A 27,837-nucleotide genomic window follows, 5' to 3' on the forward strand; every position below is an offset into this window, starting at 1 on the left:
GTGGGGTTTCGCAGACTTGTAGAGGTGCTGCCCTGATGGTCTTGAACCTGATCTGGGAGAATTCTCTATATAACCAGGCAGAGACTCTTTTTCTCTTCCTTTACTTTCTTCCAAAGTTACAGAGTCTCTGTCTGTTCTGAGCCTCTTAAATCGGGATGGATTGACACAAGCGTCCCTGTGGCCACCACCACTGTGACTGTGCTGGGTCACAACTGAAGCACAGAGCTGGGTCTTGCCTAAGGCCCATTGTAACCACTCCCTCACTAATGCCTATGTTTTCTCAAGGCCCTGGGGCTCTACAATCCACAGGTAGCAAAGCCAGCCAGGCCTGTGTCCTTCCTTTCAGGGCAGTGAGGTCCCCTAATCTCTGGGTGAGTCTAGAAGTGGTGTCTGGGAGTCAGAGACTAGAGTTAAAAACCTTAGAAGTCTACCTGGTATTCTGTTGTATTGCAGCTGAGCTGGTACTCAAACCACTACACTCCGTCTTTCTTATCCTTCCTTCACTTTCCAAAGGCAGAGTAGCCTCACCCCATAGCCACAGCCACCCCTGGCCACAAGGCAAGGTGTGCTGCCAGATTACCACTGGTGTTCCCTTAAGGCACAGGGGCTCTTAAGTGCACTTGGGGTGAATTCTGCCTGGCTTGGGACTCTCGTTTCAGCTCTGTGAGCTCCCCTCTGGCCCAGGGTGGTCCCAGAAATGCTGTGCAACAGTCAACTCTAGAATCAGGGACCCCAGGAGCCTGCTTGATGCTCTACCCCACTGTGGTGGTATTGGTACCTAAGGGGCAAGACAAAGTCCTCTTTACTTTTCCCTCTGCTTTTCTAAAGCAGAAGGAGTTTTGCCCCATAGCACCACAGCTGGTAATTTCCTGAGCCTCACCTGAAGCCAGCAAGTCTCAGAGGCTCAACAAGACCCTCAAGGTAGTTCCTGGGTATCACTGCTGGTTTATTCAGGTCCCAAGGGCTCTTCAGTTAGCAGATGATGAACGCTGTAAGAATTGAGTCCTTTCCTTCAAGTCAGGGAATACCCTTCTGGCTCAGGGTGTGTCTTGAAATGTCATCTGGGAGATATGGCCTGGAACAGGGTCCTCACAGCTCTGACTGGTGCCCTATCCTTGTGTGACTGAGCTGGTAACCAAGATGCAAGGCAAAGTCCTCTCTTCTCTTCCCTCTCCTCTCCTCAAGCAGAAGGAAGAGGTCTCTTTTGGAGCCTCAAACCATGCAGCCTGGAATTAAGGGAGGGGTGATTTCAGTCCTTCCTTGGCTGCCCCAGCTGGTGTCTCAGTATGTTATATGCCCCCCACTCACCCCAGTCCACTGTCTCTGGGCCTAGTTCAGTCCTAGGACTCGCCTACGAGTTGCAGTACTTATAGCCTAGACTGCCTTTCAAGTTTACTTAGAGACTGAGAGCACTTTGGCCCTCAGAGGTAAGGTTTGCGGGCACTCAACTTTGAACCACTGGGATCAGCAACTTCTCTCTGGCTAGGGCTGGTTTAAGTGCTCCTTCCCTGGTTGGGTACCAGCTGAGTTTGGTCTGGTTTTCCTTTCTGCTCTAACAGAACAGCACCAAGTTCACTGCCTAACAATTGCTGTATTCTCCCTTCCAGCATCCAGAAATGCTCTCTGCACCAGGCTGCAGCTGCAGGATGGGGGAGGGGTGGCATCAGCTATTCAGGACCTTTTTTTTTTTTTTCTATCTCTTACGTGCATCTATCAGTGATCTGAAGTTAAAATTGGGTACTTTGAGCTTTCACCTGATTTTTGGTTCTTGTGAAGGTGTTTTTTTCTGTGTAGATAGTTGTTAACTTGGTGTCCTTGTGAGATGGGGGGACAATCGGTAGAGATTTCTGTTGTGCCATCTTGCTCTGCCTCCTATATTTACTTATTCTTATTAAAGATTTTAATGGATGGGAAGTTCAAGATTATACCACTAAGCTCAATTTGCACATAGTAGTTAATCCTGAAAAAGGGAAGTCCTGAAATGCATTTTAATTAACTTCTTTACAGTGCTGATGTTAGAGTCGGAGTTAGATAAATCCTATATTCTAAAACAATCTCAAAAATAATTCAGAGGTGATACTATATGGAATAGAGATAAATTTGTAACTATTCATTATGTTATGTTTTACATGTTTCTAATTACATTTACTCTTATCTTGAGTATGCACTTCTAAAAAGTAAGCCTTTTTAGTCCATGTAATGGTATTGAAAATTAAGCTTTGGTGAAGATATCTAACATAATTTTAAAAATAAGTATCTTCAATGGTTTCTATTTAATATAAGTACTCCTGCTCTAGTTTAGTTTTTCCTTTTCATTCTTTTCTTTTTTTCTTCTCTTACTGTATATTTTCAAATAGCTTATCTTTGAGTTCATAGATTATTTATTTTGCCTGGTCAATTCTGAGGTTGAGGCTATTACATTTTTCATTTCATTCATTGCATTTTTAAGCTCCAGAATTTATTTGATATTTTTAAAATACAATTTCAGTCCCTCTGTTAAATGTCTAATTTTGGTCATTTATTGTTTTCTTGATTTCATTAAATTGTTTCTCTTTTTTTTTTTTTTTTTTTGAAGTTTCTTGAGATTCCTGAAAACAGTTATTTTGAATCTTTGTCAGACAGTTTGTATAGAGGTCAGCTACTAAGAAATAGTGTTCTTGTGGTCGTGTTATGTCTCTTGGTTTTTCATGTTTCTCATTGTCTTACATTAATGTCTGCACATTTAAAGAAATGTAAGGACTTATTCCAATTTTTGCAGACTTAATTTTTCTGGGAAAGCCCTTTACCAGTTAGCCCATCCAGATTCCCAGACAGGCCATCTGGTATGATCCCTGATGCGCTTGTTGCTGGAGTCCTTGGGCAGCCTGGCCTGCTAACTGGGTCTGCAGATGAGTGGGCCTGGTATCTGGGTCTTCAGCGTTGGCCCTGAAGCCTGAATCCACTGGGGTGGATCTGTTGATTGGGTCTTGAGGAATGGGCCTGGAGCCTGTGTCCACAAGGGCAGGCCTGGAGCCTGTATCCACAGGAGCCAGCCTGAAGCCTGGTCCACAGGGGCTCACCTGGTGCTGAGGTAAGCCTTGAACCTGAGTCTATAGGGGATGGCTGAACACTGGATGGGTCTGACACGTAGGTCCACTAGCATGGGCCTGGAGCCTGAGTCCATGGAGGCTAGCCTAGTACTGGGGTATCTTGGATTATTGAAATGATCACTGAGGTGCCTGGTTCCTGGGATCACTGAGATAAACTTGGAGCCTGAGTCTGCAGGGGTGGTCTTGGAGCCTCAGTCCAAGGGGTCCTGCCTGGTACTGGGGTCTACAGGAGTGGGCATGGACCCTGGGTCTTCTAGAATAAGCCTGGAGCCTGGGTCCTCTGGAGCCTGGGGCCTGGTGCTGGGACCAGTGTGGAACCTGAAGCAGACTCAGCTCCAGTGGCTGGCCTGGAGCCTGAGTCTGCAGAAGCAAGCCTGAAGGCTGCGTGTGCAAGGGCTAGCTTAGAGGCTAGGTCCCTGGGGGCTAATGTGGATCTTGGAGCCACCAGGCCAGCCTGGGACCTGGGCACACGGGGATGGTCCTGGCACCTGTGTTCATGGGGGCAAGTCCAGCACTGTGGTCTACTGGAACTGGCCTGGGCTCTGGGTCTGCTGGAACACTGAGATGCAGAAGCTCCAGCAAGGGCTACAGGAGCCAGCCTAGAGGGTAGGACTGTGGGATCCTGCCTGGTTCTGGGGTGGACCTGGAGGCTCAGTCTGTGGGTACCAGCCTGTTGGGGCCTATATTAGCTCCCTCCAGGGGCTGGCCTGGAGGCTGAGTCTGCAGGTGCCAGTCTTATGACTAGGGCTGTGGGAGTTGGCCGGGTGCTGGGACTGGCCCTGGCCAGAAGCCAGGAGCCTTGGGAGCTAATCCAATGCTGGAGATGGTCGAGGGCATGGTGCTGCTGAGGTTGGCCTGATGTTGGAGTAACCTAGAGACCAAGTCCACTGTGCAGTCCTGGAGCTTTGGGTTGAATGATTCAGCTTGGCACTGGAGCAAGCCTGGAGGCTGAGTCCACTGGTACTGTCCTGGAGTCTAGGGCTGTGGGGGTCTTCCTAGCACTGGATATTACTGGGGTGGGTCCAGTTTTGGAATTGGAATCAAAGTTCAGAGCTCACTTCCCTCTCCTTCTCTCACACAGAGGGTATCTGTTTCCACTGTATGCTGGGGTTGGTAGAGGGCTGATGCTGATAGTGTAAATCTTTCCTACCTTCTTGAATGCACCTTATTTCTGTGCTACACCCAGGTGCTGCTATAATCTCCTGCATATTTGTTTTGTGTTTTAGTTTTTTGGCTCTTGTGAAGGTATTTTCATTTGTGGATAATTATTTTAATTGATGTTTCTGTAGAGAGATGAGTGCTGAAGAGTCTTATTCCACCATCTTGATGATGTCTGTCCTAATGGTCTTTTAATTAGAAAGTCCTGCATGCTTGCTTTTCTGCAAAAATTAAGACAGTTGTACAGAGAGTTAAACATTAAGTTGTCTCTCCTTGTTCCTTTTCTAGGCCCACTTACCAGAGTTAACCATTTTTAAATTTGGTTTATTTTATTCCAGATTCTTCTGTGCATATATTTAATTTTTGTTAGTATTGGGAATTTGATGTATTGTATTTGTTCTACAACTTTGTATTCATTTAATAAGCAATTGGCATCTCTGTGAAAGCATGTGGTACTAACTTATTCACTTTGATAGTCAAATAACAATGAGAATTTTGATGTTTGTGACTCATACTGTATAGAAAAATGGATAAACTTTGGCAGAATACAGAGTAGTTCTTAAGAAGTTTAGATGACAGTATAGACCTCAAGTGTAAATGCAGAAAGTTTTGGCATGTGTTATTTATTACAGTGAGAAACACTATAGTATACATTTCTAGATATGTATACGAACATTACATTATAGCTTTGAGGGGCTTGTGTGAGACTTGTTTGGCCACATTAGTATGCTAGTGTTTGTACAATGATGAAGGATGTTTGCCCACTATGGGCAAAGATACTTTGTGATTCCTTGTGATTTCTAGATAACATTGAAGGCATAGCTTCGTGTTTCTTGGACCTGTAAAGTGAGAGTGGTAAAAATCTCTTGATTCTTAATGAGAATCCTGTGACAAGTGACAGTCCTAAAACAAAGTGTTTCTTAGGATTGTCTGCTGTTAAACGCAAAATATCAACGCTGTTTTTTGTTTGGTTGGTTGGTTTTCAGGTTTTTTGTTTGTTTGTTTGAAACAGTGTCTTGCTGTCGCCCAGGCTGGAAGGCACAGCCATAGCTCACTGTAGCCTCGACCTCCTGGGCTCAAGTGATCATCTCAGCCTCTGGAGTAGCTAGGACCACAGGCACTTACCACCATGCCCAGCTAATTTTTATTTCTATTTTTTTAGAGATTGTGTCTTGCTCTGTTGCCCAGGCTGGTCTCAAACTCCTCACCTCAAGTGGTCCTCCTACCTCAACCTCCCAAAGTGCTGGGATTACAGGCATGAGCCACTGCACCTGGCCAAGGCTGGATTTTTAAACCCAGCCTTTAATTACTGGTGTCCCAAGTCATTCCATAAAGCTCATGAAGTTACTGGTGCCCCCATAATGATTCCTTTAGAATGCCATTGCCTAGACTTATCATACTAAATAAATAACTCTTGCCATATCTGTCATTAGAGGGATACTTAGTATGTGTGTGTTAAATTGCATACTCAAACAAAGAGCTGTTACTCTAGCCTCACAAGCACTCAAATTTGAAGTGGCATATGAAATCATACATAGTTAAGGAATGAAAAATGATACCTCTAAATATTTATTAATGTGATATATTTGTCTTCCCTTTTTTATTCACAGATGCCATGTGGAATGAACAGGAGGAAAAGGCTGAACTTTTTACAGATAAGTTTTGTCAAGTATGTGGAGTGATGCTACAGTTTGAATCACAAAGAATTTCACATTATGAGGTAAGTTAAAAATAATGGGAATAGGGTCTAAAGCAGGTTTTTAAATGTAGCAAGTAAACTTCCCGTAAGTCATCTTACTTGATTGCTATGAGAATCCTGTGAAAAAGGTAGTGTTATTTTCCTTTGATGGATGAGGAGACTGGCTCAGACAGGGGTGGTAATATACTACTTTAAGTTTGGGGAATTCAGACTTAAACTCAGTCTTTTTACTCCAAAGCTTGTTTTCTTTTCTTCACACCACTCTGCCTCACTTTGTATCCATCAAGCCATCCACCCTTGTATTAAATATAAGGGAGGCATTATGGAGCTTGCATAGGAAACTATTAATGTGAATCAAGGGATATTATGTAGGATTCCTAGAGTCTTCCTTTATAGCAAATGAAGACTATAAAAACAAAACAAACCAGTCTTGCACTTGATTGAGCCACATGTTTTTAGACACAGGAATGTAGAATCCTAGAGCTAAAAGAGAGAGTGTTTAATGTCCTTACTCTCTTAGTTTATAGATTAGAACACTGAGACCCAGAGGGTTAACACCTCTCCATGGCTAGTCACTGGTATGACTAAGCCTAAACATGATTTCTTCTGATTTCATATCCAGTGTTCTTTCCTTTCATTTGGTGTTGCTTCATGTTTCTACATCATCTGATGAGCTGTTGGATTTCTTTCATATCTAATATCTAGGTTACCAAAAATACTAGACGCATTCAATTAAAACTAATGTAATGCCAGTTCTACTTTTTTAAACACCTCATCTTGTTCTTCCTATTGCTAATCTTATTGGTAATTATGTTTTAGTCCTAATGTTGGTTGAAATTAATTTCCTATAATTACAGATAGGGAAATTGTGTTGACTGTGCATTGAGAGGAGGTGGGGTTAAGTCTTAACTCCACCATTGACTAGTTACATAAGCTTTGGCAAGTCACTTTACCTTTCTGAGCATGTTTCTTGGACCTGTAAAATGAGAGTGGTAAAAATCTCTTACTATACTTGTGAGAATTAAGTGAAATCAAATGTATGAGAGTGACTAGCACATCTTTAGACTCCATAGATCAAAGATTTAGAATTAGTAACAGAGACAGACAGTCAAGGGGCTCTGTGATAACTACAATTTATCCATTTGAACCATTTTAATTTACATTGGAAAAACAGCTTTCTATGGAATCATAAAGTACTATTCAGTCTAGAAAATAGGCAAAAATACAGGAAAATAAATATAAATTATAATTCTATCACTTGTAGTTAACCATTATTGAATTTCTCTTTTGCTTCTGTGATTCCAATATGATTTTTGAACACACATATACACATGCATTTTTGCAAAAAAAGATGCACAGACTCTCTCAGTATAGTACTATAAAATATAACAGTATTGCAGAAGTTTTGAATTTTAATTTTAATAAATATTTATTAATATTTCTTTTGTGTGTGTGCTTATGTGTTTAATAAACCATTCTATATACTTTTGTCATATACTTCCCTCTATTTTCTTCTAAAACTTTGAAGATTTACCTCTTATGTTATAATCCATCTGGTATTGATTTTTGTGTATAGAGGGTGACAACAGGTTTTTCATATGGATAGCCAGTTGTTCCAGCACTATTTATTGTATAGTCGATCCTTACCTCACTGATTTGTAGTGGCACCTCTATTGTATGCTAATTTCCACATACATATTGGTTTCTTTTGAGGCTTTTATCCTGTTTTATTGTATTGGCCTGGTTTCCTATATCTACAACAATTTCACCTTTAAAATAAGTCACGACTTTCAAATAAGTCACAATATCTGTAGAAGAAATTTATATGACATTAAAAAATTTTGAATCATAAACTAAGTTAAAAATATATGCCTCACATTAGTTGATATTTATAACCTATATAACTAACAAAGGATTGGTGTCTAGAATATAGAAAGGACTACAAATCAATTAGAACAAGAAGCAAATAGAAAAATGGGAAAGTGATGTGAACAGTCCATGGAATAGATACTCAACTTCACTAGTGATCATCCAGGACATGCAAGTTAAAATTATAATAAACTATCATATAAAAGCCATAATACTGAGAAAAATTAAAATCTAATAACACTTAACACTTCAAGATAATATGGGGAAACAGACACTCTCATCGCTGCATTTGGAGATGTAAAACGCTTCAAAATTTTATAATACCTGGTAAAGTTGAAAATCCACACTCCTTATAGGCCAAGAATTCCACTTCTAGGTATCTATTCTAAAGGAGCTTTTGAACATGTATATTGGGAGATCTATTTATATATGTTAATTATAGCAATGCTTGTATTAGCAAAATAAACTGAAAGATAATTGTCCTAAACAGGGAACTGGATAGGTAGCATATGGAGTAGAATATTATAGCATGAATGAACTAGAGTTGTATGTATCAATATCAATAGATCTTATAAATAAAATGCTGAGTTTTAAAAAGCAATTTGAAAAGGATATGTATCAAATGATTCCATTTTTATAAAAAAATTTTACAAGATAGTAATAAATAAAACTATGGATACGTGTGTGTAGTAAAAGAATAAAAGCATGAAAGGAAATCAGGTACACCAACTTTAAGAGAGAGAGAGAGGAAGAAAGGATTGTGAGCATGAGGGTATAGGATTGTATCTGTAAAATTTTACCTCTTTTAAAAAGGAAATTTGAGAGAAATGCAACAAAGTGTTAAAACTGAGTAGTGGGTATGGGTTTTGATTATATTGTTTCCTGTTATTTCCCATACAATGGGTATATTTCATATTTTAAAATTATGTAGACCATCTGTGACAAACCCACAGCTAATATAATACTGAATGGGGAAAAGCTGAAAGGCATTCCCTCTGAGGAATGGAACAAGACAAGAATGCCCACTCTCACCACTCCTCTTCAACATAGTATTGGAAGTCCTAGCCAGAGCAATCAGACAAAGAGAGAAATAAAGGGCATCCAAATCAGTAAAGAGGAAGTCAAACTGTCACTGTTTGCTGATGATGATATCGTTCACGTTGAAAACCCTAAAGACTCCTCCAGAAAGCCCCTAGAACTGATAAAAGAATTCAGCAAAGTTTCCAGATGCAAGATTAATGTACCCAAATCAGTAGCTCTTCTATACACCAACAGCAACTAAGCAGAGAATCAAATCAAGAGAGCTCAACCCCTTTTACAATAGCTGCAAAGAAAAAATAATTTAGGAATATACCTAACCAAGGAGTCGAAAGATCTCTATAAGGAAAACTACAAAACACTGCTGAAAGAAATCATAGATGACACAAACAAATGGAAACACATCCCATGCTCATGGATGGCTAAAATCAATATTGTGTAAATGCAGTCTACAGTAAATTCTGTGCCAAAAGCAATCTACAAATTCAGTGCAATCCCCATCAAAATACCACCATCATTCTTCACAGAATTATAAAAAACAATTCTAAAATTCATATGGAATCAAAAAAGAGCCCACATAGCCAAAGCAAGACTAAGCAAAAGGAACAAATCTAGAGGCATCACACTACCTGATTTCGAACTATGCTATAAGGCCATAGTCACCAAAACAGCATGGTACTGGTATAAAAATAGGCACATAGACCAGTGGAACATAATAGAGAACTCAGAAATAAACCCTAATACTTAAAGCCAGCTGATCTTCAACAAAGCAAACAAAAACATCAAGTGGGGAAAGGACACCCTATTCAACAAATGGTGCTGGGATAATTGGCTAGCCACATGTAGGAGAATGAAACCAGATTCTCATCTCTTACCTTATACAAAAATCAACTGAAGATGGATTAAAGACTTAAACCTAAGACCTGAAATTGTAAAAATTCTGGACGATAACATTGGAAAAACCCTTCTACGTAATGGCTTAGGCAAGGATTTCATGACCAAGAACCCAAAAGCAAAAGCAATAAAAACAAAGATAAATAGCTGGGACCTAATTAAACTAAAGAGCTTTTGCACACCAAAAGGAACAGTCAGCAGAGTAAACAGACAACCTACAGAGTTGGAGAAGATCTTCACAATCTGTACATCTGACAAAGGACTAATATTCAGAATCTACAACAAACTCAAATCAGTAAGAAGCAAACAAACAATTCCATCAAAAAGTGGGCTAAGGACATGAATAGACAATTCTCAAAAGAAGATATACAAATAGCCAACAAACACGAGAAAAAATGCTCAACATCACTGATGATCAGGGAAATGCAAATCAAAACCACAATGCGATACCACCTTACTCCTGCAAGAATGGCCATAATCAAAAAATCAAAAAACAGTAGTGTTGGTGTGGATGTGGTGAACAGGGAACACTTCTAACGCTGCTGGGGGGAATGTAAACTAGTACGGCCACTGTGGAAAACATTGTGGAGATTCCTTAAAGAACTAAAAGTAGAACTATCATTTCATCCACAATCCCACTACTGGCTGTCTACCCAGAGGAAAATAAGTCAGTATTTGAAAAAGATACTTGCATACACATGTTTATAGCAGCACAATTCACAATTGCAAAAGCGTGGAACCAACCCAAATGCCCATCAATCAATGAGTGGATAAAGAAACTGTGGTATATATACACTGGAATACTACTCAGCCATAAAAATGAATAAATGAACAGCATTTGCAGTTATCTGGATGAGATTGGAGACTATTATTCTAAGTGAAGTAACTCAGGAATGGAAAATCAAATATCGTATGTTCTCTCTGATATGTGGGAGCTAAGCTACGAGGATGCAAGGCATAAGAATGATACAATGGACTTTGGGGACTTGGGGGGAAGAGGGATAAAAGATTACAAATATGGTGCAGTGTATACTGCTTGGGTGCTGGGTGCACTAAAATCTCACAAATCACCACTAAAGAACTCACTCATGTAACCAAATACCACCTGTACCCTAATAACTTATGGAAAAATACAATTTTAAAAATAAATAAAATTCTGTAGAGAGAGTGATTATCTCACGTTATGTGCTCAAGAAATGTTAGTTTCCCTTCCCCCTACACCAACATCTTAGTTATTCTTACATATTTGGTTATATATTTGTTAGAGATTATTTCTAATGTCTCTTAAACCCAGGAGGATTTCTTTTCTCACATAAAAAAAATTGTAAGGTAGGTAGTAGAGGGCTGATATGACAGCTTTATAGCATTATCAGGGACCTAGGCCTTTTTTTTTTTTTTTTTTTTTTTTTTTTTTTGAGACAAAGTCTCACTCTGTTGCCTAGACTGGAGTGCAGTGGTGCAATCTCGACTCGCTGCAACCTCTGCCTCCTGGGTTCAAGTGATTCTCCTGCCTCAGCTTCCTGAGTAGCTGGGATTACAGATGCATACCACCATGCCCGGCTAATTTTTGTATTTTTAGTAGAGACGGAGTTTCACCATGTTGGTCAGGCTGGTCTTGAACTCCTGACCTTGTGATCCACCCACCTCGACCTCCCAAAGTGCTGGGATTACAGGCGTGAGCCACCACGCTCAGCAGGCATTTTCTATCTTTCTGCTCTGATGAACTGGTTTTCCTCCTCAATGTCCACCATGGTTCAAAGATGACTATTGGAACTCCATCCTTTGTATCTTAATTCCAAAAGCAGCAAGAAGGGTAGAATAAGGGATTATGGCCCAGTCATTTAAGGAGGCTTCCCAGAAGTTCCACATAACACTTCAAATTATATCTTATTGACCAGAATCTAGTTACGTAGATACATCTTGCTGAAAGGAAGGCTGAAAAACATAGTCTCTTAGCTGGGTACATTGCTCAAGATCTGTAACTAAGTAAAAAGAAGGTATTTGATATTGGGCAGCAACTAGGAATCCATTTCAAAAACAAGAATCTAAAAGTTGTTAGCTTCTAAATTTAGCATTATTTTCATTTTAACTGACAGATTTGAAATCATGTGAGTCTGCTCCAAGTTTGACTAAATATATTAACACACATGAGTGCCATCCTCAAATTCAGAAAGGTGTAAATTTTGAATGACTCTTTTATTGAATAAACAAAGTTATATTATATCTTTTTTCAGGGTGAAAAACATGCTCAAAATGTTAGTTTTTATTTTCAAATGCATGGGGAACAAAATGAAGTGCCTGGTAAGAAAATGAAGATGCATGTTGAGAATTTTCAGGTGAGTGATGTGTGTCGGTATTGTGTAATTCTAAACTTTGAGTTATTGAATCTTTCTAACAAGATTGTGCCTATTTCAGGTGCATAGGTATGAAGGAGTCGACAAAAATAAATTTTGTGATCTCTGCAACATGATGTTTAGCTCTCCATTTATTGCTCAGTCTCACTATGTGGGAAAGGTCCATGCTAAAAAACTGAAGCAATTAATGGAGGAACATGATCAGACATCTCCATCAGGATTTCAACCAGAGATGGGTAAGGTTCCATTCACCTCCTGATCTTCAATGAAGGATCTACCTATCATGTTTTGTCTAACTCTGCCATATCCTTTTTACTGGGGGAGACTTTCACCCCAGTTGAAATAACTTGATTATTATTCTTCTTCCCAGTTAATCTCTGTTTCTGTCTTTGTCATTTAGTATGGAGATTTTAATTGCTAGTTGATTTTTAAGAAATGTTATGACCTCTCCTTTTCAGTTCACCAAATTGAAACAAAAGCAAGCGATTTGCTATACTGCTATAAAGAAACAACAGTAAGCAGCTGGAGCTCTGTCCATTTCTAATCAAATAATAAAATCTTCACTTTTTACTTCTTCCCCTTGGTATCTTTTTTGCGTTAGTATTTTCCAAAACATCTCATATGAGTGTTCAAATCAATGTCTTCACCATAGTATAATTATGTGTTTCCTACTAACAGTAGGCAAAAAAAAGTTACTGACTCTTTCTGTTATGACAGCCTATTTCTTTCTTCCTATGAATATAAAGTACTACTAGCATCATCAGTTAGTTACTGAGTACTTATTTTATGTTAAATCCTAAAGATACAGGGAATTATAAAACATTGCGTCTTTCCTTCTTCCAGTGATGTTGGGTCACCAGCACATATGAGAAAACTGACTCAAAGTTGCCCAAGATGTCAGAGTATACCCTGGAAAACCCAACTTGTATTTTTATAAATGCATGTGCTAGAACAAAAAATGATGATTAACCCTCTGTAATAAATAATTTACCACATTCTTTGTAGCTTCAGCACTTTAGGACTAAGGCATGCCTGGCATGGAAAATTCACTATGATACATCAATTTTGAACTCACAGTCACCCAGCAAAGTCAATGCCACGAGATATGTTATTAAAACTTTTATTTTCTTAATAAATGAAGCCAGAATTGTTTTTTTTTAATTTAGTCTCTAATTTTTATACATTTTTTTCGGCCTGTCATTCAAAATAAGATAGCATCAGTGTGCCCTAAAAGAAAAAACATCTTATAAAACTTTTATCTTCAGTCCCAAGATTTATCAACTTGGGCTCAGAGAGGAGGATAAATAAAAGAGCTATGAAATACTGGAATTGTAGGAACATGTATAGTTTTATAGCCTTAAACAACTGCATAGATTTTATTCTGATGCAAACATCACAAATGTAGAATGAATAGATGCCTTACTTTGTTACTCAAGAAAGACTAACTTAGAAGTTAGTATATGTTTTATCCTCACTATTTTCAAAGAATCGTAAGATGGCTATCATACTTTCACTGATTTTTTATATGAATATAATTAGGCAATGCCTAATACGGAATACTTCTTCCTTCTCATATCAAACTTGGTGACAAATTCATATTCACATTTCCATTCTCACAGAAGGAAGTTCTTTTTTTACTTTAGAAGCTTTATCCAGCAGCTGTCTGTTGAAAAAAAAGAGTCCAGGGAGTGGGTTTTAGAGAATTCTAAATTTCCCTAGTACTTTACAATAAATGCAGTTCTAATATCTGAAAATGTGTTTATCCCTTCTTATTACAACTATTTCAGCAGGAGTGCCTCTTACTACTACTGCAGAGTCAACCTTCCTGAAGCCCCTTCCTGTCAAGCCTCCTCCAGGTGGGATTAAAGACAAGACTATGCCTTCCTCTCCCAGCAGTGATTTGGGTTTGAGTAATCCAAACAAATTTTGCAAGCTCTATCCTGCTTCCTTTAATAGTCCATTAATGACCTAACGACATTATGTTGGGGAAAAAAAAAAACACAAAAAAAATGAAGCCAGGGAGACATTTGTAGACAAAATAAGAGAGAAATCTCTTCCAGCAAAATCAAATGCAAATGGTAAACATAAAATTATCCCAAAACTTTTTCATAAGAAGTTTGTATTTTATAAAGCATACTAGCTTATTTGCATACCATTTTACTCTTATTGAGTGAGAGGTTGATAGTATTCATGGAATCATAGCATTTTATAAGGACTTTCAAGTCCATCTAACTTGATCTGTTCATTTCCTAGGAAATGAGAACCTGAATGGTTTAGATGACCCCTGTCGATTTTAGTATCAAATATAGGAATTCTCATGGTTTCATGTTATTTTAGGTAAATAAGGATCCTTAGGTACATACATAAGGAAGCATTTTAAATTAATATCATGTGGTTATATCATTTTTTACTAAGTATGTTTTAAGTGTCTCTTTGGTGCTAGGCTAGTCAGTCTTGGGAATACATTTCCCTAAAGGAGCGAGCATATAAACTAGTTAGGTTAATAATACTTCACTGAAAGAGCCGACAGAAGCCTTTTTGTGTACATTTTTTTGTTAACTAGATGAGTGAAGCATAATAGTCCAGAAAAATCTTCATATATTTAGATGATTTTCAGTGGATAGAAGTGGGAAGAAGAAAGGATGAACCAAAGGGCTTGGAGCTAAGAAAGAGTGGCAAGAATTCAGGCACAGTAAAGAGACTGATCCTGACTGGAGTGATCCACTTGCTCTTCTAACCATATTTTTTTTTTCATTTTTCCCCCCACAGGCACCTTCTCACTACTAGTGTATTTTATTCCCCTTTCATATTCTCTCTTCCACCTACTTCTTTTCCTCCACTTACTATTATTTTTCAGTTCTTTCTTTACCCAGCCTTTCTCCTTCATGTGAAAATGTTCATTCTTCTCTCCTCCTTAAAACTCTATTCTTTGTCATATGTAACTCTTTATGCTCTGGTTCTTCTCTATTGCTGTTTCTTTTTTCTCTATGGACTCTTGTTTTATTCATTACCTAGATATAGGTATTCCCATGGTTTCATTCTTGACCTTACTCTGCAAACACAATTTCTATTACCCTGGTTTCATTTCTCATCTGTATGCTTATGACCTTTCTGTCAAGCATTAGATTCACATATCCAAATGGCAGCTACTGCTTCACCTGGATGCCTCATAGCCATTTCACATCCACCTAGTCATTCAAAGTAGAAACCAGCAAGTAACTATGAACCCCCAAACACCACCTTCTTCACTTCGTGTATCTAATGAAGCACCAAGCTGTGACTCTTTTACCTCCTGAATACTACTCTCCCCTTCTCTCCAGCCCTACGCTTCCCACATTAGTTCAGGTCCTCAAGATCTTTCCTAGAGGTTTACTACTCAGAGTGTGGGTTGTGGATCAACACCATTGGCATCACCTGGGAACTTGTTAGAACAAAGACTCTCAGGCCCCACTGCAGACCTACGGAATCAGAATCTGCATTGTAACAAGATCTGTAGGTGATTTGTACTGAATAAGTTTTGAGAAGCGATTGCCACAACCTCCTAACCACTCTTTCTGTCTCCAGTTTTGTTTCCCCAAACCCACCCCCAATTTAACCACTAGAGTGTTTCATTTAAAGTGTAAGTATTTCCATGTCATTCCCCTTCTTTAAAACCCTTCATTGTTCCTTCATCTTCTAAATATAAAATCTAAGCTTCATAGCTCTCCACCATCTTGTTTCTGCCTGCCTTCTCCAGGCTTATCCCCTGCTACTTCCTGGCATGATCTATGTGGGTCAGTACCTGCAAACCACATATGGTTTCCAGAAACTATTACCCTGTTTTTTGTGTCTATGTCCTCTTTCATGCTGCCACTTTGTCTGGAATATCCCCATAACACTTCTCCTGGCTAACTCCCACTCATTCACTTACTTCAAGGTTAATCTTATGTGCTTCCTTAACCTGCATTTCTAATTATCTCTTCCTGTGTCTGTCTCCAATTAGAATGTATGATGTTTGAGGCAAGGGACTTCATGTAATTCATCTGTATTTCCAGTGCTATAGATAGAAACTGGCACAGAAATAGGCCCACTTCAATAGAGATTAGCTTAATATATGTATCAGAGAACTATTAATTTTCTTTATTTGTTGAGTGTTTATCCTGTTTTCTACTCTTTCAGGTTTCTACTTAGTGTGATTCAGCATATCCCAGCAAGTTACATAGAGATATGTGTTTTTATCTAGTATTATGAAGAATGTTGATTTAGGCAAGTGTAGAAATGCAAGTGATAGGGTTTCTGAAAATAGGAGTATATGTTCAGAGAAATGACAACTTTCACTTGTTAAGGTATTTTTCCCGTTGCTAGGTTGAGTGTATCTGAAATAAGTGGCTTCTAATTTTGTAGCATTAGGTAAATTTGAACTGAGTTTTAACTATGAGAAGTGTGTGCACTCCTGTCACTTCTAAATGGGGAGGGCCGTTTTGGCACTCTGGAGTTTTAATGTTATTAGAATGAGGAAAGAAGGATTTTGGTGAAATTCTCATCTGATGGTGGAGGAGAGGGGATGATCATCAGCATAATTTTATCCAGTCATTGGAATCACTTTACATTAGCTTCTGAAGCAAGAGCTCAGCATATTTTCAACCCTGCCTTGGCTCTTTCATTTTGAGAGTAGTAAACATTTGAACATTTAAAAATACCTGGAGAATTTTAATTAGCCAATGAGAATTTCAAAGAACAGTAACAGCAGATGCCCTCATTACAAGTGAGCAAGTGGTAATCATTTAACATATGCCACCTTAACTGTTTCACTCATCACCCATTTTCTACTGTCTGCCTTCCTCTCCATCTGCTGTTGTTTATATATGTTTCTCCCATATCTAATCTTTCTCTTTTTCTTCATCATTCTCACTGCTTTCTTCATATCTCTCATCCAGCTCAGATCTTATTAGCACAGGAATGGCTACCATAACGATATGGAACTAAAGTATGTATGTATTTTTTATTTATTGTATTTGTTTTGTTTATCTTACTAATTTTTGGCCCCATTATTGCACTTAGATGCCTCACCTTCACCTGTAACTCAACATACCTGAAATGGAATTAATAATCTCTACAATCAACTTGAATTTCCCAAATTTTCTGTCTTTGCTAGTAGTTCCAATGTTTATTATTCACCTACACTTGACTCTTTGAGGGTATCTTTGACTACTTAATTATCTATATTCTATCCATTAGCAAATCTTAGAACTATTTCTCCTTTCTGTAGCCCTTCATTACATTTCTACTACCATCACTTCACACCTTAATGCTGTAACAACCTTCTGGAAAGCTTTACTTGTACCTCATCGTTATTCTCTCACTCTCTAGTAGCAGGATTTCATCCCTGGATCAGTTCTACCCTCTACATTTTCTACTTCTGCATAAAGCCTAGTGAGTGATGCTATGGAAAATTATAAAGTATAGAGATTGGGTATGTTTTCAGAGTCTTGGTACCTAGAGATTGGGTATGTTTTCAGAGTCTTGGTACCTAACCTCTTTGGGCCTTTAGTCCTACTTAATCTGTTTCTTTTTCCTTCACTTTCCCCTTAGCGACAATTTTAAACCTGTATCATTCTTCAAGACTCTCTTCCCCTGCTCTACGCTCCTTCTCCTCACACTTCTCAGACAAGCTCCTTTGTGATTTCATAGAGAAAAATTTGGCCCTCAGATGTGGATTACTACCAAGTATCTTGGTTTAACCAAATCCTCCTGTAACCCTGAGTTTTCCTTTAACTACTACATTCTCCCCTTCCCTTCTTAACCAAGTTTTTTTTTTTTTAAATGTAGTCCACTCTTACTGTCTTCACTTATTATTTACTCAACTCACTGCCATTTGTTGGCACTTCTTCCCTCAGCCTTCACACCACCAGTCTACCACCTCACTGTGACTACTGCTCACAGTGCCAAAGTGACTTCTAAATTTGTAAGTCCAATGAGCATCTTTATTTAGCTCCTTTGACATCACTCTCTCCTGTTCATTCTTATAATTTGCTGTCCTTTGCTTTGGTGGACTTTTCATAGGCTCATCTTTTTCCACCATCTTTCTTTAAAGAATGGCATTCTCCAGGGTTTTATCAGTATGTTGCTATTCCTGTGCCCACCTATACATTATCTTCAGGAGATTTCATCCACTCTGATTATTTTGACTATCCACCCGCATGTTCTGACATCTCCAAAATCTCTCTGACCTATCTTCTGCCTTTCATACTCCTGTATATAACTACCTGTTGGACACCTTTACATGAAAGTTTTGTAGATATCTTAGACCCTGTGTTCAAACTTACACTATTCACCATTGCCTACTCTCCCACCCATTAAAACAACACATACATCTGAAGTTCCAATTTCAGTTAATGGGATCACCACCCACTCACTTACCAAATTAGGTTTCTGGGAATTATTTTAGACTTCTCTAGATTCTCTCCTCTCCACTATCCCTCACATTCATTCCGTCACTAACTTTTGCCAGTTTTAAAGTTAAATGTTATACCAATCTCCCTGCTTCTCTCTACCCCTACTGAGACCTATCTAGTCCATGTTTTCATTATGTCTTGCCTGATCTTCTTACTTCTAGGCTTACTCTTCTTAAATTAATCCTTCGTATTGCAGCCACAGAAGAGACTCATCTAAAACACACAATTGACCAGCCACGTCACTTAATACAGTTCGAGGTTTCCCAAAGCACAGAATAAAAAATTCGGGCTCCTTAGCATAACATATAAGTCTTTCTTTGACCCATTTTGCCTCTTCCCATCTCTTTCCCTTATGTTTTACTCTACAACAATTCCAAAGTTTAAGAAGTTCGTGTAAGCACTTCTATGCTATTTTCATGAATTTTTGTCCCTAAAACACTCTTCTCAACTCTTTTCAGGTTAACTATTCATCATCCCTCCAAGTTTAGCTAAGACATTATCTCTTCCAGTAGCCTTTTTCAGACCCCCATAGTATGCTAAGTGCTCCTGCTTCTTTGTGCTTACGTACCTCTTAAACATACCTCTCTTACTTTTACCAAGTGAGATTGAAATATTTTGTTCATGTATCTTTCTCACACTGGATTTGTGAACAACTTGGCTGTTTTATTTATCTTGTATCCCTGGCATCTAACCTGATGCTTGGTGCCACAAAGGTATTCAGTGTTTGTTAAACCGATTATTTGGATTCAACATATTGTGCTCTTTTCTATCTCTGCCATACAGGAAATTATTTTTATCCCCAGAAATGCCCTTACCTGCTTTCTTACAAATTCAAATCCTTTCTGTCCTCAAAGATCCATCACAACTTCCCTTACTGTTCTGGTTCTTTGTATTCTCTCCTTTCTCTGATTTCTCATAGGCTTTACTGTTCATTGACAATTGCATCAGTTATAGCCCCTCAAGGGAATTAGCTTCCCTGAGACAAAGGATTATATTTTATTCTGCAGTATCCTTCTTAGTGCTTTATATGGTAATGAGGACATAATTTTTTCTCAATTCATATTTGCAAATTGTTTATTGAGAGGCAGTGTTGTATAGAGGGATAAACATAGATTTGGAGATACAGTCACTTGCCAAGTTGCACCACAGATTCCGCTGGTATAAAATGAAAATAATGTAACTCTACAGGATTGAATAATAATTAACTGAAGTAGTATATATAGTACCCATCACAGAATAGGTTTGTAACAAATGTTAGGTTTGTAAAAATATTTTGTCCTGTCATAATTTTAAAATAGGTAAATTGGACATTTTCTATTTTTCTTTATAACATAAATTCCATATTCACATGCAGTTTTTTCCAACTTTTATGTTAAGTTCATGGATACATGTGCAGATGTGCAGGTTTGTTATATAAGTAAATGTTTGCCATGGTGGTTTTGCTGCACAGATCATCCCATCACCTAGATATTAAGCCCAGCATCCATTAGCTATTCTTTCTGATAGCTGCAGTTTTGATTATGTGCAGCTCTCAGTTGGCTTTTCCCCATTTAAGATGTTAGACCAGTGGTTCTCAACCTTGACTAATTAGAATCATGTGAGGAGCTTTTAGACCTCCCATTGCTCAGGCCATCCCTCCAATCAATTAAATTACCGTCTCTGGGAATTTAACATTCGTGTTTTGTTTTCTCTTTTTTAACTCCCTAAGTAATTTTTATATGGAGTCAAGATTGAAAATAGTATTAGACATGCACTTTCCCAATTTATACTTTGAAAACAAAGACCTTAGTTCAGAGACTTATGAGATAGGGGTATGATTAGGGGAAGAGTAGGCCCCACAAGTTTTAGGTTAGTGAAGATTCTGAAAGGTACAAGCTGTAAAGGAGCCTGAATTTCTGGGTGAACTCAGAAACAACAAATCCTAGAAGGGCTGAGAGCAGAACAGCCAAGAACAGAACAGAACTCTGGAGTAGTCTCTGGAATAAAAGAGTGAAGAGTATAAGAAACAGAATGGAGGCAGGCCCCAGGAGGATTCAATCAGGAATTCTGACCTTGGGGCCATGAATAGGTTTCATATCTTCACAGAAACGGTTTACGCAACTTTTATATATCATTTTCTGAGATATCTGAATCCTACAAAAAGATAAAGAACATCAATATGTGAAAAAGCCAAGGGCTAAGGTAATGGTAATCAGATTACAGTTCTAGAAATGCCCCTCTGGATCTTTAATACATGACTGGCAGCTCTTCTAAACCTCTGTATTACCTCTATTAGAATATTATTTCTGATGTAATTTGTAGAGAAACAAAGCAGGAACTGAGGAGAACACTATATACAGTATACTTTATAAGCATTAAATAAATATGTAAAAACTCTGAAATATAATCTGAGTTTATAGTCATAATGAAGATTATTGGCCCAATAATCTAGGGTAGAGTTGTCCAATCTTTTGGCTTCCGTGGGCCACGCTGGAAGAATTATCTTGGGCCACACATAAAATACACTAACACTAACAATAACTGATGAGTTTAAAAAATCACATAAAAATCTCATAATGTTTTAAGAATGTTTGTGAATTTGTGTTGAGTCACATTCAAAGCCACCCTGGGCCACATGTGGCCTGTGGGCTACGGGTTGGACAAGCTTGATCTAGGGCAAGTGCTTAACAGTGGCTGCACAGTTAAATCATAAGTAAAGCTTTCAAAAAGTAAGGATGCCTGATTCCACTCCTAGAGATTCTGATTTAATTGGTCTGATATGGAGCTGTAACATCAATATTTTTAAATTTTTCCATATGATTCTAATGTGTAACCAGCATTGAGAAACACTAATCCAGAGGAAACCAGGACTCCTGCTTATCTTGCACAACTTGGGTGCCCTCAAAATATATGGTATTGGCAAAGTTAATCTGAGCCTAAGTTCCAGCACCTGTAAAAGATGGTAAGAATTTCCTGAAAGAGGTTGTTGTGAATATGTCCTCTCCTGGGTTTAGTCCTTAGCTTTGCAAGAAGTCTAATATCTTCAAGTTGATCAGCCTCAAATCAGGGACTCAGTAACCACAAACTTGAAAGTGGCTGATAAAAAACTAACTGGAAAGATACTACTTTAATATGTTTCTCACAAAGCCTGTGATAATCATTTGCCATATTTGTGATCATAGAAATTTCTTGTCCCTGCCCCAGAAGCATTGAATCATGTTCTCCAGGGGAGAGCCTGGGAATCTATATTTTTAACTGACACCCTAGGTGGTTTCCCAGAAGTCTGGGAAACATTGTACTTTAAGTTATTGTATTGTCATTCTGTTATTGATTTATGGTAAGAGGAGATACATATTTCCATTTCCTAGTTTTTCTTGATGTCTGTCATCCAGGGTATCCTTTTGTTGGTATCAAAGAATATGAAAAACCAATTATAATCAGAAAGTGACTTAGTACACATGAAATTAGAACATAGAAAAGGATAGTTTTGAGGGATCATTTCATTCAGATTTTGACATAACCTGCTGAGTTTTCCTAGGCCTGCAATAGTAGTGTGCAACCTCACGTTCTTCAAAGTCAGCATCTTTCTTTCCCCTTGCAAGCAGTCTTCTGTTTCTATGAATAGTCTTTGCTCAGACAAGGCCAATATACTTGATAATAATTAATTTAGCTTCTTTTAAATGATTAGGTGACCTTTTGGTTTAAAAGAAGATAACCATTGTTGTCCCTAAAGTCTTAGCAGGTACCAATTTATTTCCTCCTCCCTAGGGTCAGAATGATTTTATATTTGGCTTATGAAATGTATTAATTTGCTTTTTCTGATCAAAGATAAAGTGGAAGGATGACGAGATTTTTAAAAAATTAATGTATCCCTTGCTTCTAATTCTACCTATGAAGCAGAATAGTGTGCTAGTTACTATATAGTTGCTAGTGTATAGTTTTTGACTCTTTTGAAGTGGTAACTAGTAGTTTTGTTTTAGAATTTTGCTTTCAGCTTTTATCCTGAGAGTGGGGCTCACTGAACCTCTCTCCTTTCTAAAATCTGTGGAAATTACTTTTGGTAACTAAGGCACTGCAGTGATCTCAGGTAAGAGAGTAAAAAATTTGCCTTTATTTGTTTTTAATGTTTTGGGACGTTTCAGGTTTTGGTTGGGTGGAACCAGAGTTGGGGCAAACAAAAAGAGGTTGGTTAAGAGATTCAGAGGCAAAGGTTGGTTGGCCATGCTGAATTTCAGGTGTCTGTTGCACCTCCATGTAGCAACAGTCAGTAGACAGATAGCAGATTCTTAGGGAAGAAGTTAAGCTAGAGAAGCAGTGTGGTGTAGTGAAAACAATTTTGGGCATTCAATTAAAAGGCGTGGGCTCTGAGAGGCTAACACTACTACTAACTTGCTCTGTGACTTTGACAAAGTCATTTGACCTCTCTGGGCCCCATCTTTATTGGAAAATGTCAAGTAGATGGTCTCTAATAAATTCTTGTCCAGTTCTAACATTATGTGATTTTAAATGTATACTGACCTTCTTAACTTGAACTCTTTGTTTTTTCAGCATTTAGTATGAGAACCTATGTTTGCCATATTTGTAGTATTGCTTTTACATCTTTAGATATGTTCCGGTCCCATATGCAAGGAAGTGAACATCAAATTAAGTAAGTATTTTTGCTAAAATTTTCCTATGATGCTAAAGACCAGAGCTTCTAGTCAAGCACTCTTCAATGTATTTTATAAACTTCTTAGGCATTCATGTCCCTATGAGTTAAACCTGGATGTGGTTGGTAATATTCGCAACATGTTGCATACTAGTGTCCCTCAGGGAGTTCTAGTTTTAGTTCTAGTAATGATAGTGTACTGGCAAAGCTGGCTAACTGGCAACCCTCCTGACTAGAGAGCAGTGTTCTTTGGAGAGATGCTAAAGGATCACTCTCACACTAATCACACAAATTCAGAGAATTTCTGGAAGGTTAGCTTGGTTCCAGGGATTCAGTGATCCAGTCACCATTTTTCCAGTGCTGTACAGTGGTTAAGAACAAAGGTCTTGCTATCAGATGGACCTGGATTAGAATACCAGATCCATTTTTCTACCAAGTATGTAACTTTGGTCAGTTCTTATATAAGATTGTTATGATGAAATATAATATGTGTAAGGTGCCTGCCCTGGCACATAGTAGGAGTTCAATAAATATTTAGTCCATTTTATTCTGTTATTTCAAGGAGAGGAGAATTGAATGGACAGTTGGAGATTGGGTAGTTCAGGTAGCAGAGGGTATTTGACTATCTTTGTATTGATGCTTTTAAAGTCAAGACAGAGCCAGGTCTGGTGACTCATGCCTATAATCCCAGCACTGTGGGAGGAAGAGCCAAGGAGTTTGAGGTCAAGTCTGGGCAACATAGTGAGACCTTACCTGTACCCAAGAAAAAAGAAAAATTAGCCAGGTTTCATGGCATATACCCATCATCACAGCTACTTGGATAGCTAAGGTAGGAGGACTGCTTGAGTCCAGGATGTTGAGGCTGCAGTGAACCATGATCACACCACTGCACTCTAACCTGGGCAACAGAGTGAGACCCTGTCTCAAGAAAATAAAATAAAATGAATAAAATAAAATCAAGACATATTCTTTCTGTTACATTGTTTTATTGTAGTAGAAAATATTTCTATTATTTGTATCTGAATATTTAGAAGCTAAATTGTCTGACTTACCCAATTAACCTAAATTTACATTCCTTTTTTTTCATAGATGGGTTCCTGCTATCTTGCCCAGGATGGAGTCCAGTGGCTATTCACAGGTTCCATCATAGTGCAGTACAGCCTCAAACTCCTGGGCTCAAGAGATCCTCCTGCTTCAGCCTCAGTAGCTGGGAATACAGGCACACACACCACACCTGGCTAGATTTATAATTTAGATTTTTAAAAATCCCAAGATTACAGAATAAACACCTATCACATTTATAAGATATATATATATAAGGAATTAATGAAAACTTTAAAAATGATATAACATTCAAATCAGAGCATCTCTCAGGACATTAAATATTATTATTCCCTACCCATACATTGCAACATGCCTTAATATTTTTAGTGCTACAACATCATCAGATATATCTGCTACTTTATACCCTTCTTCCCTTTCATCCTGGGCCTGAGGAAATTTCCTTTTTTTTTTTTTTTTTTGGCATAAAAATTGTGAGGTACCTGGGAGATATATCATTGTCCATGCTCCTTTTTGGGGGCATAAAAAATCATGATTTATGGCTTTATAATGAGGTAGGTTCTCACTGTCCATGCTGCTTTTTTGGCATAAAAATTCACAATTTATGACTTTTATAATGAAGTAGGTTTTTAAAATTTGTTTGGGTATTTGTTTTTCTTTTTTCAGACTAATACTTTTAAGAGCAAATAAAATACTTAGAATAAAACAATCTAATAAGAACTTTCTACTGTCTTCTTTACAGAGAATCCATTGTTATCAATCTAGTGAAGAATTCAAGGAAGACACAAGACTCTTACCAAAATGAGTGTGCAGATTACATCAATGTGCAGAAAGCCAGAGGACTAGAGCCCAAGACTTGTTTCAGAAAGATGGAAGAGAGTTCTTTGGAAACCCACAGATACAGAGAAGTGGTCGATTCCAGACCCAGACATAGAATATTTGAACAAAGACTCCCATTTGAGACTTTCCGAACATACCCAGCACCATACAATATTTCACAAGCAGTGGAAAAGCAGTTACCTCATTCAAAGAAGACATATGACTCTTTCCAAGATGAACTTGAAGATTACATCAAAGTACAGAAAGCCAGAGGACTAGATCCAAAGACTTGTTTCAGAAAGGTGAGAGAGAACTCTGTGGATACTCGTGGGTACAGAGAAATGGTTGATTCTGGACCCAGATCCAGAATGTGCGAGCAAAGATTTTCACATGAGGCTTCCCAGACCTACCAACGACCATACCATATTTCACCAGTGGAAAGCCAATTACCTCAGTGGTTACCAACCCATTCAAAAAGGACATATGATTCTTTCCAAGATGAACTTGAAGATTACATAAAAGTGCAGAAAGCCAGAGGACTAGAGCCAAAAACTTGTTTCAGAAAGATAGGAGATAGCTCTGTAGAAATACATAAGAACAGAGAAATGGTTGATGTCAGACCCAGACATAGAATGTTGGAGCAAAAGCTCCCATGTGAGACTTTCCAGACCTATTCAGGACCATACAGTATTTCACAAGTAGTGGAAAACCAGTTACCTCATTGCTTACCAGCTCATGACAGCAAACAGAGACTAGATTCTATTAGCTACTGGCAACTCGCCAGAGACTGTTTCCCAGAAAAACCAGTACCCTTGAGCCTTAATCAGCAAGAAAATAACTCTGGCTCATACAGTGTAGAATCTGAAGTTTACAAGCACCTCTCCTCAGAAAACAATACTACTGACCATCAAGCAGGTCATAAACGGAAACACCAGAAGAGAAAACGACACCTGGAAGAAGGCAAAGAAAGGCCAGAGAAAGAGCTGTCCAAACATAAAAGGAAAAAGAGTTATGAAGATACAGATTTAGACAAAGACAAGAGCATCAGACAAAGGAAAAGAGAGGGAGATAGAGTCAGGGTCAGTTCAGGAAAGCTTAAGCATCGAAAAAAGAAAAAAAGCCATGATGTACCCTCTGAGAAAGAAGAACGTAAGCACAGGAAAGAGAAAAAGAAATCTGTTGAAGAAAGGACAGAAGAGGAAATGCTTTGGGATGAGTCTATTCTTGGATTTTGAATATTTAGTTTTGTTTACCCAAGGTTGAATTGAAAAAAAAAAAAATACGAATTTAGAAAAAGACAGGAACATCCGATGAAGGAAAGGAGAGGTAGATACAGTCAGTGTCACTTCAGGACACTTAGTTTTTGTATGAAATTTTAAATTGAATTAAAAGGAGGAAAAAAAAGCCTAAACTTAACCTCTGAGAAAGAATATAAGAACTTAAGGAGAACATAAGAGAAAAGGTAACCTGTTAAAGAAAAGACAAGAATCTGTATTTTGGAATGAGTCTACTCTTGGGTATTGAACTTTTAGTTTTGTTTGCCCAAGGATTAATTGAGGAAATCAGCTAAGAAACTGGACTTAGACAAAAGCAAGAAGATCAGATGAAGAAAAGGAGAGGTAGATACAGTCAGTGTCACTTCAGGAAAGCTATTTAAGAAAACTTGAAATTTAATTGAAGAAACAACAACAACAACAAAAAGCCTAAACCTAGCCTCTGAACAACACTAACATGAGAACACAAGATCTTAAGAGAAAAATCTACTCAAGACAGAAGAGACAGTGATTTGGGATGAATCTACTGTAGGATTTTCAACTATTTAGTTTTGTTCCTTCAAAGTTGAAGAAAAAAAAACTTTGGTTTTATAAAATTCATGTTATTGGAATTTTTCTAGGTGGATGGCTACTTTAATCTCTAAAAAAGCCAAGTGAAGTAAAAGTATTCAATATGCCTTTTCCTCAAGTTACTTTCCTTCATTTTCTTAAAAAAGAAAAAACATTATTAAATGTTTCTCACATATCTCACATATAATGTAATTTCCCTAAATGAAGTTGTCTCTACTTCTGCTCCTTCTGCTCATCAAATTGCTGTGATAGTGAATTATTTACTCATGGGAGATAATTTATTTTAAAGGACAGAATTACCAAGCATTACAAAATCAATTCTTTGCTTGGTTTTGTGTTAGTGTTGGTGGTATTTTATTGTTGTTTTTCTGTGTTTATGTGTCTCAGCTTTCTCCAAGGAATATGTATGAAATAACTTAAACTGATTTTTTCTTTGTTAAATCTAATTTGCAGTGTATTTTTGCATTTTCTAGTTCCGAAAGTGGAAAAATGAAACAGTCTATAATAAACTTAGATGATATAGTTTTAAAAAGCTCTCAAAAAGTACTGATATAAAAAGTCAGTCTATATTCTGGAAATGTTTATATTAAAGTGTTTTAATTTCTACATATTGTTTTATGTAAATGATCATTTCCCATCCAAAATTATTATTTTGGGAGTTGGAGGGGCAATAATTAAACACTTGGCACTTAATACCTCTGGGGAGATCACACTGTGAAATTGTAATAATTTTATATTTTCTACATCTTATCTCATAGAAGCTGATATTGAGTCTCAAACTCAGTTTAAGGTTAGGAAAATGTGACCAATTAGATACTTGAAACCGAAGGAGGAAGAATTTGTAAGTGGTAGAGGACCAGAGGGTGTTACCTTTGAATTTTTTGATTTTGACAGATTTTTTACACTGGTGCTCCCTTTATTTGTGAGCAGTACCACTAAGTATTTGAGGA

The 27,837-nt window shown here is 37.9% G+C and overlaps 2 protein-coding genes across 5 annotated transcripts in view; both read left to right on the top strand.

Annotated features, from left to right (window-relative positions):
• Positions 1 to 27,493, top strand: part of ZMAT1 (zinc finger matrin-type 1) — a 48,340-nt gene extending 20,847 nt beyond the window's left edge. The window contains exons 2-7 of one of the 4 annotated variants that reach the window (XM_007992315.3): positions 5,858 to 5,967; positions 11,982 to 12,083; positions 12,163 to 12,337; positions 13,889 to 13,957; positions 23,063 to 23,162; positions 24,967 to 27,493. In XM_007992315.3, coding sequence (XP_007990506.1) covers positions 5,858 to 5,967; positions 11,982 to 12,083; positions 12,163 to 12,337; positions 13,889 to 13,957; positions 23,063 to 23,162; positions 24,967 to 26,278 — 1,868 coding nt within the window. In that variant the 3' untranslated portion in view covers positions 26,279 to 27,493. The other 3 variants (XM_007992317.3, XM_007992319.3, XM_007992318.3) reach the window with 3 other exon arrangements.
• The window catches only part of LOC103232374 (nuclear RNA export factor 2-like), a 323,480-nt gene that overhangs the window by 268,385 nt on the left and 27,258 nt on the right, over positions 1 to 27,837 (top strand).

This window comes from Chlorocebus sabaeus, chromosome X (genome assembly GCF_047675955.1).
Source record: "Chlorocebus sabaeus isolate Y175 chromosome X, mChlSab1.0.hap1, whole genome shotgun sequence".
Lineage (NCBI taxonomy): Eukaryota > Metazoa > Chordata > Mammalia > Primates > Cercopithecidae > Chlorocebus > Chlorocebus sabaeus.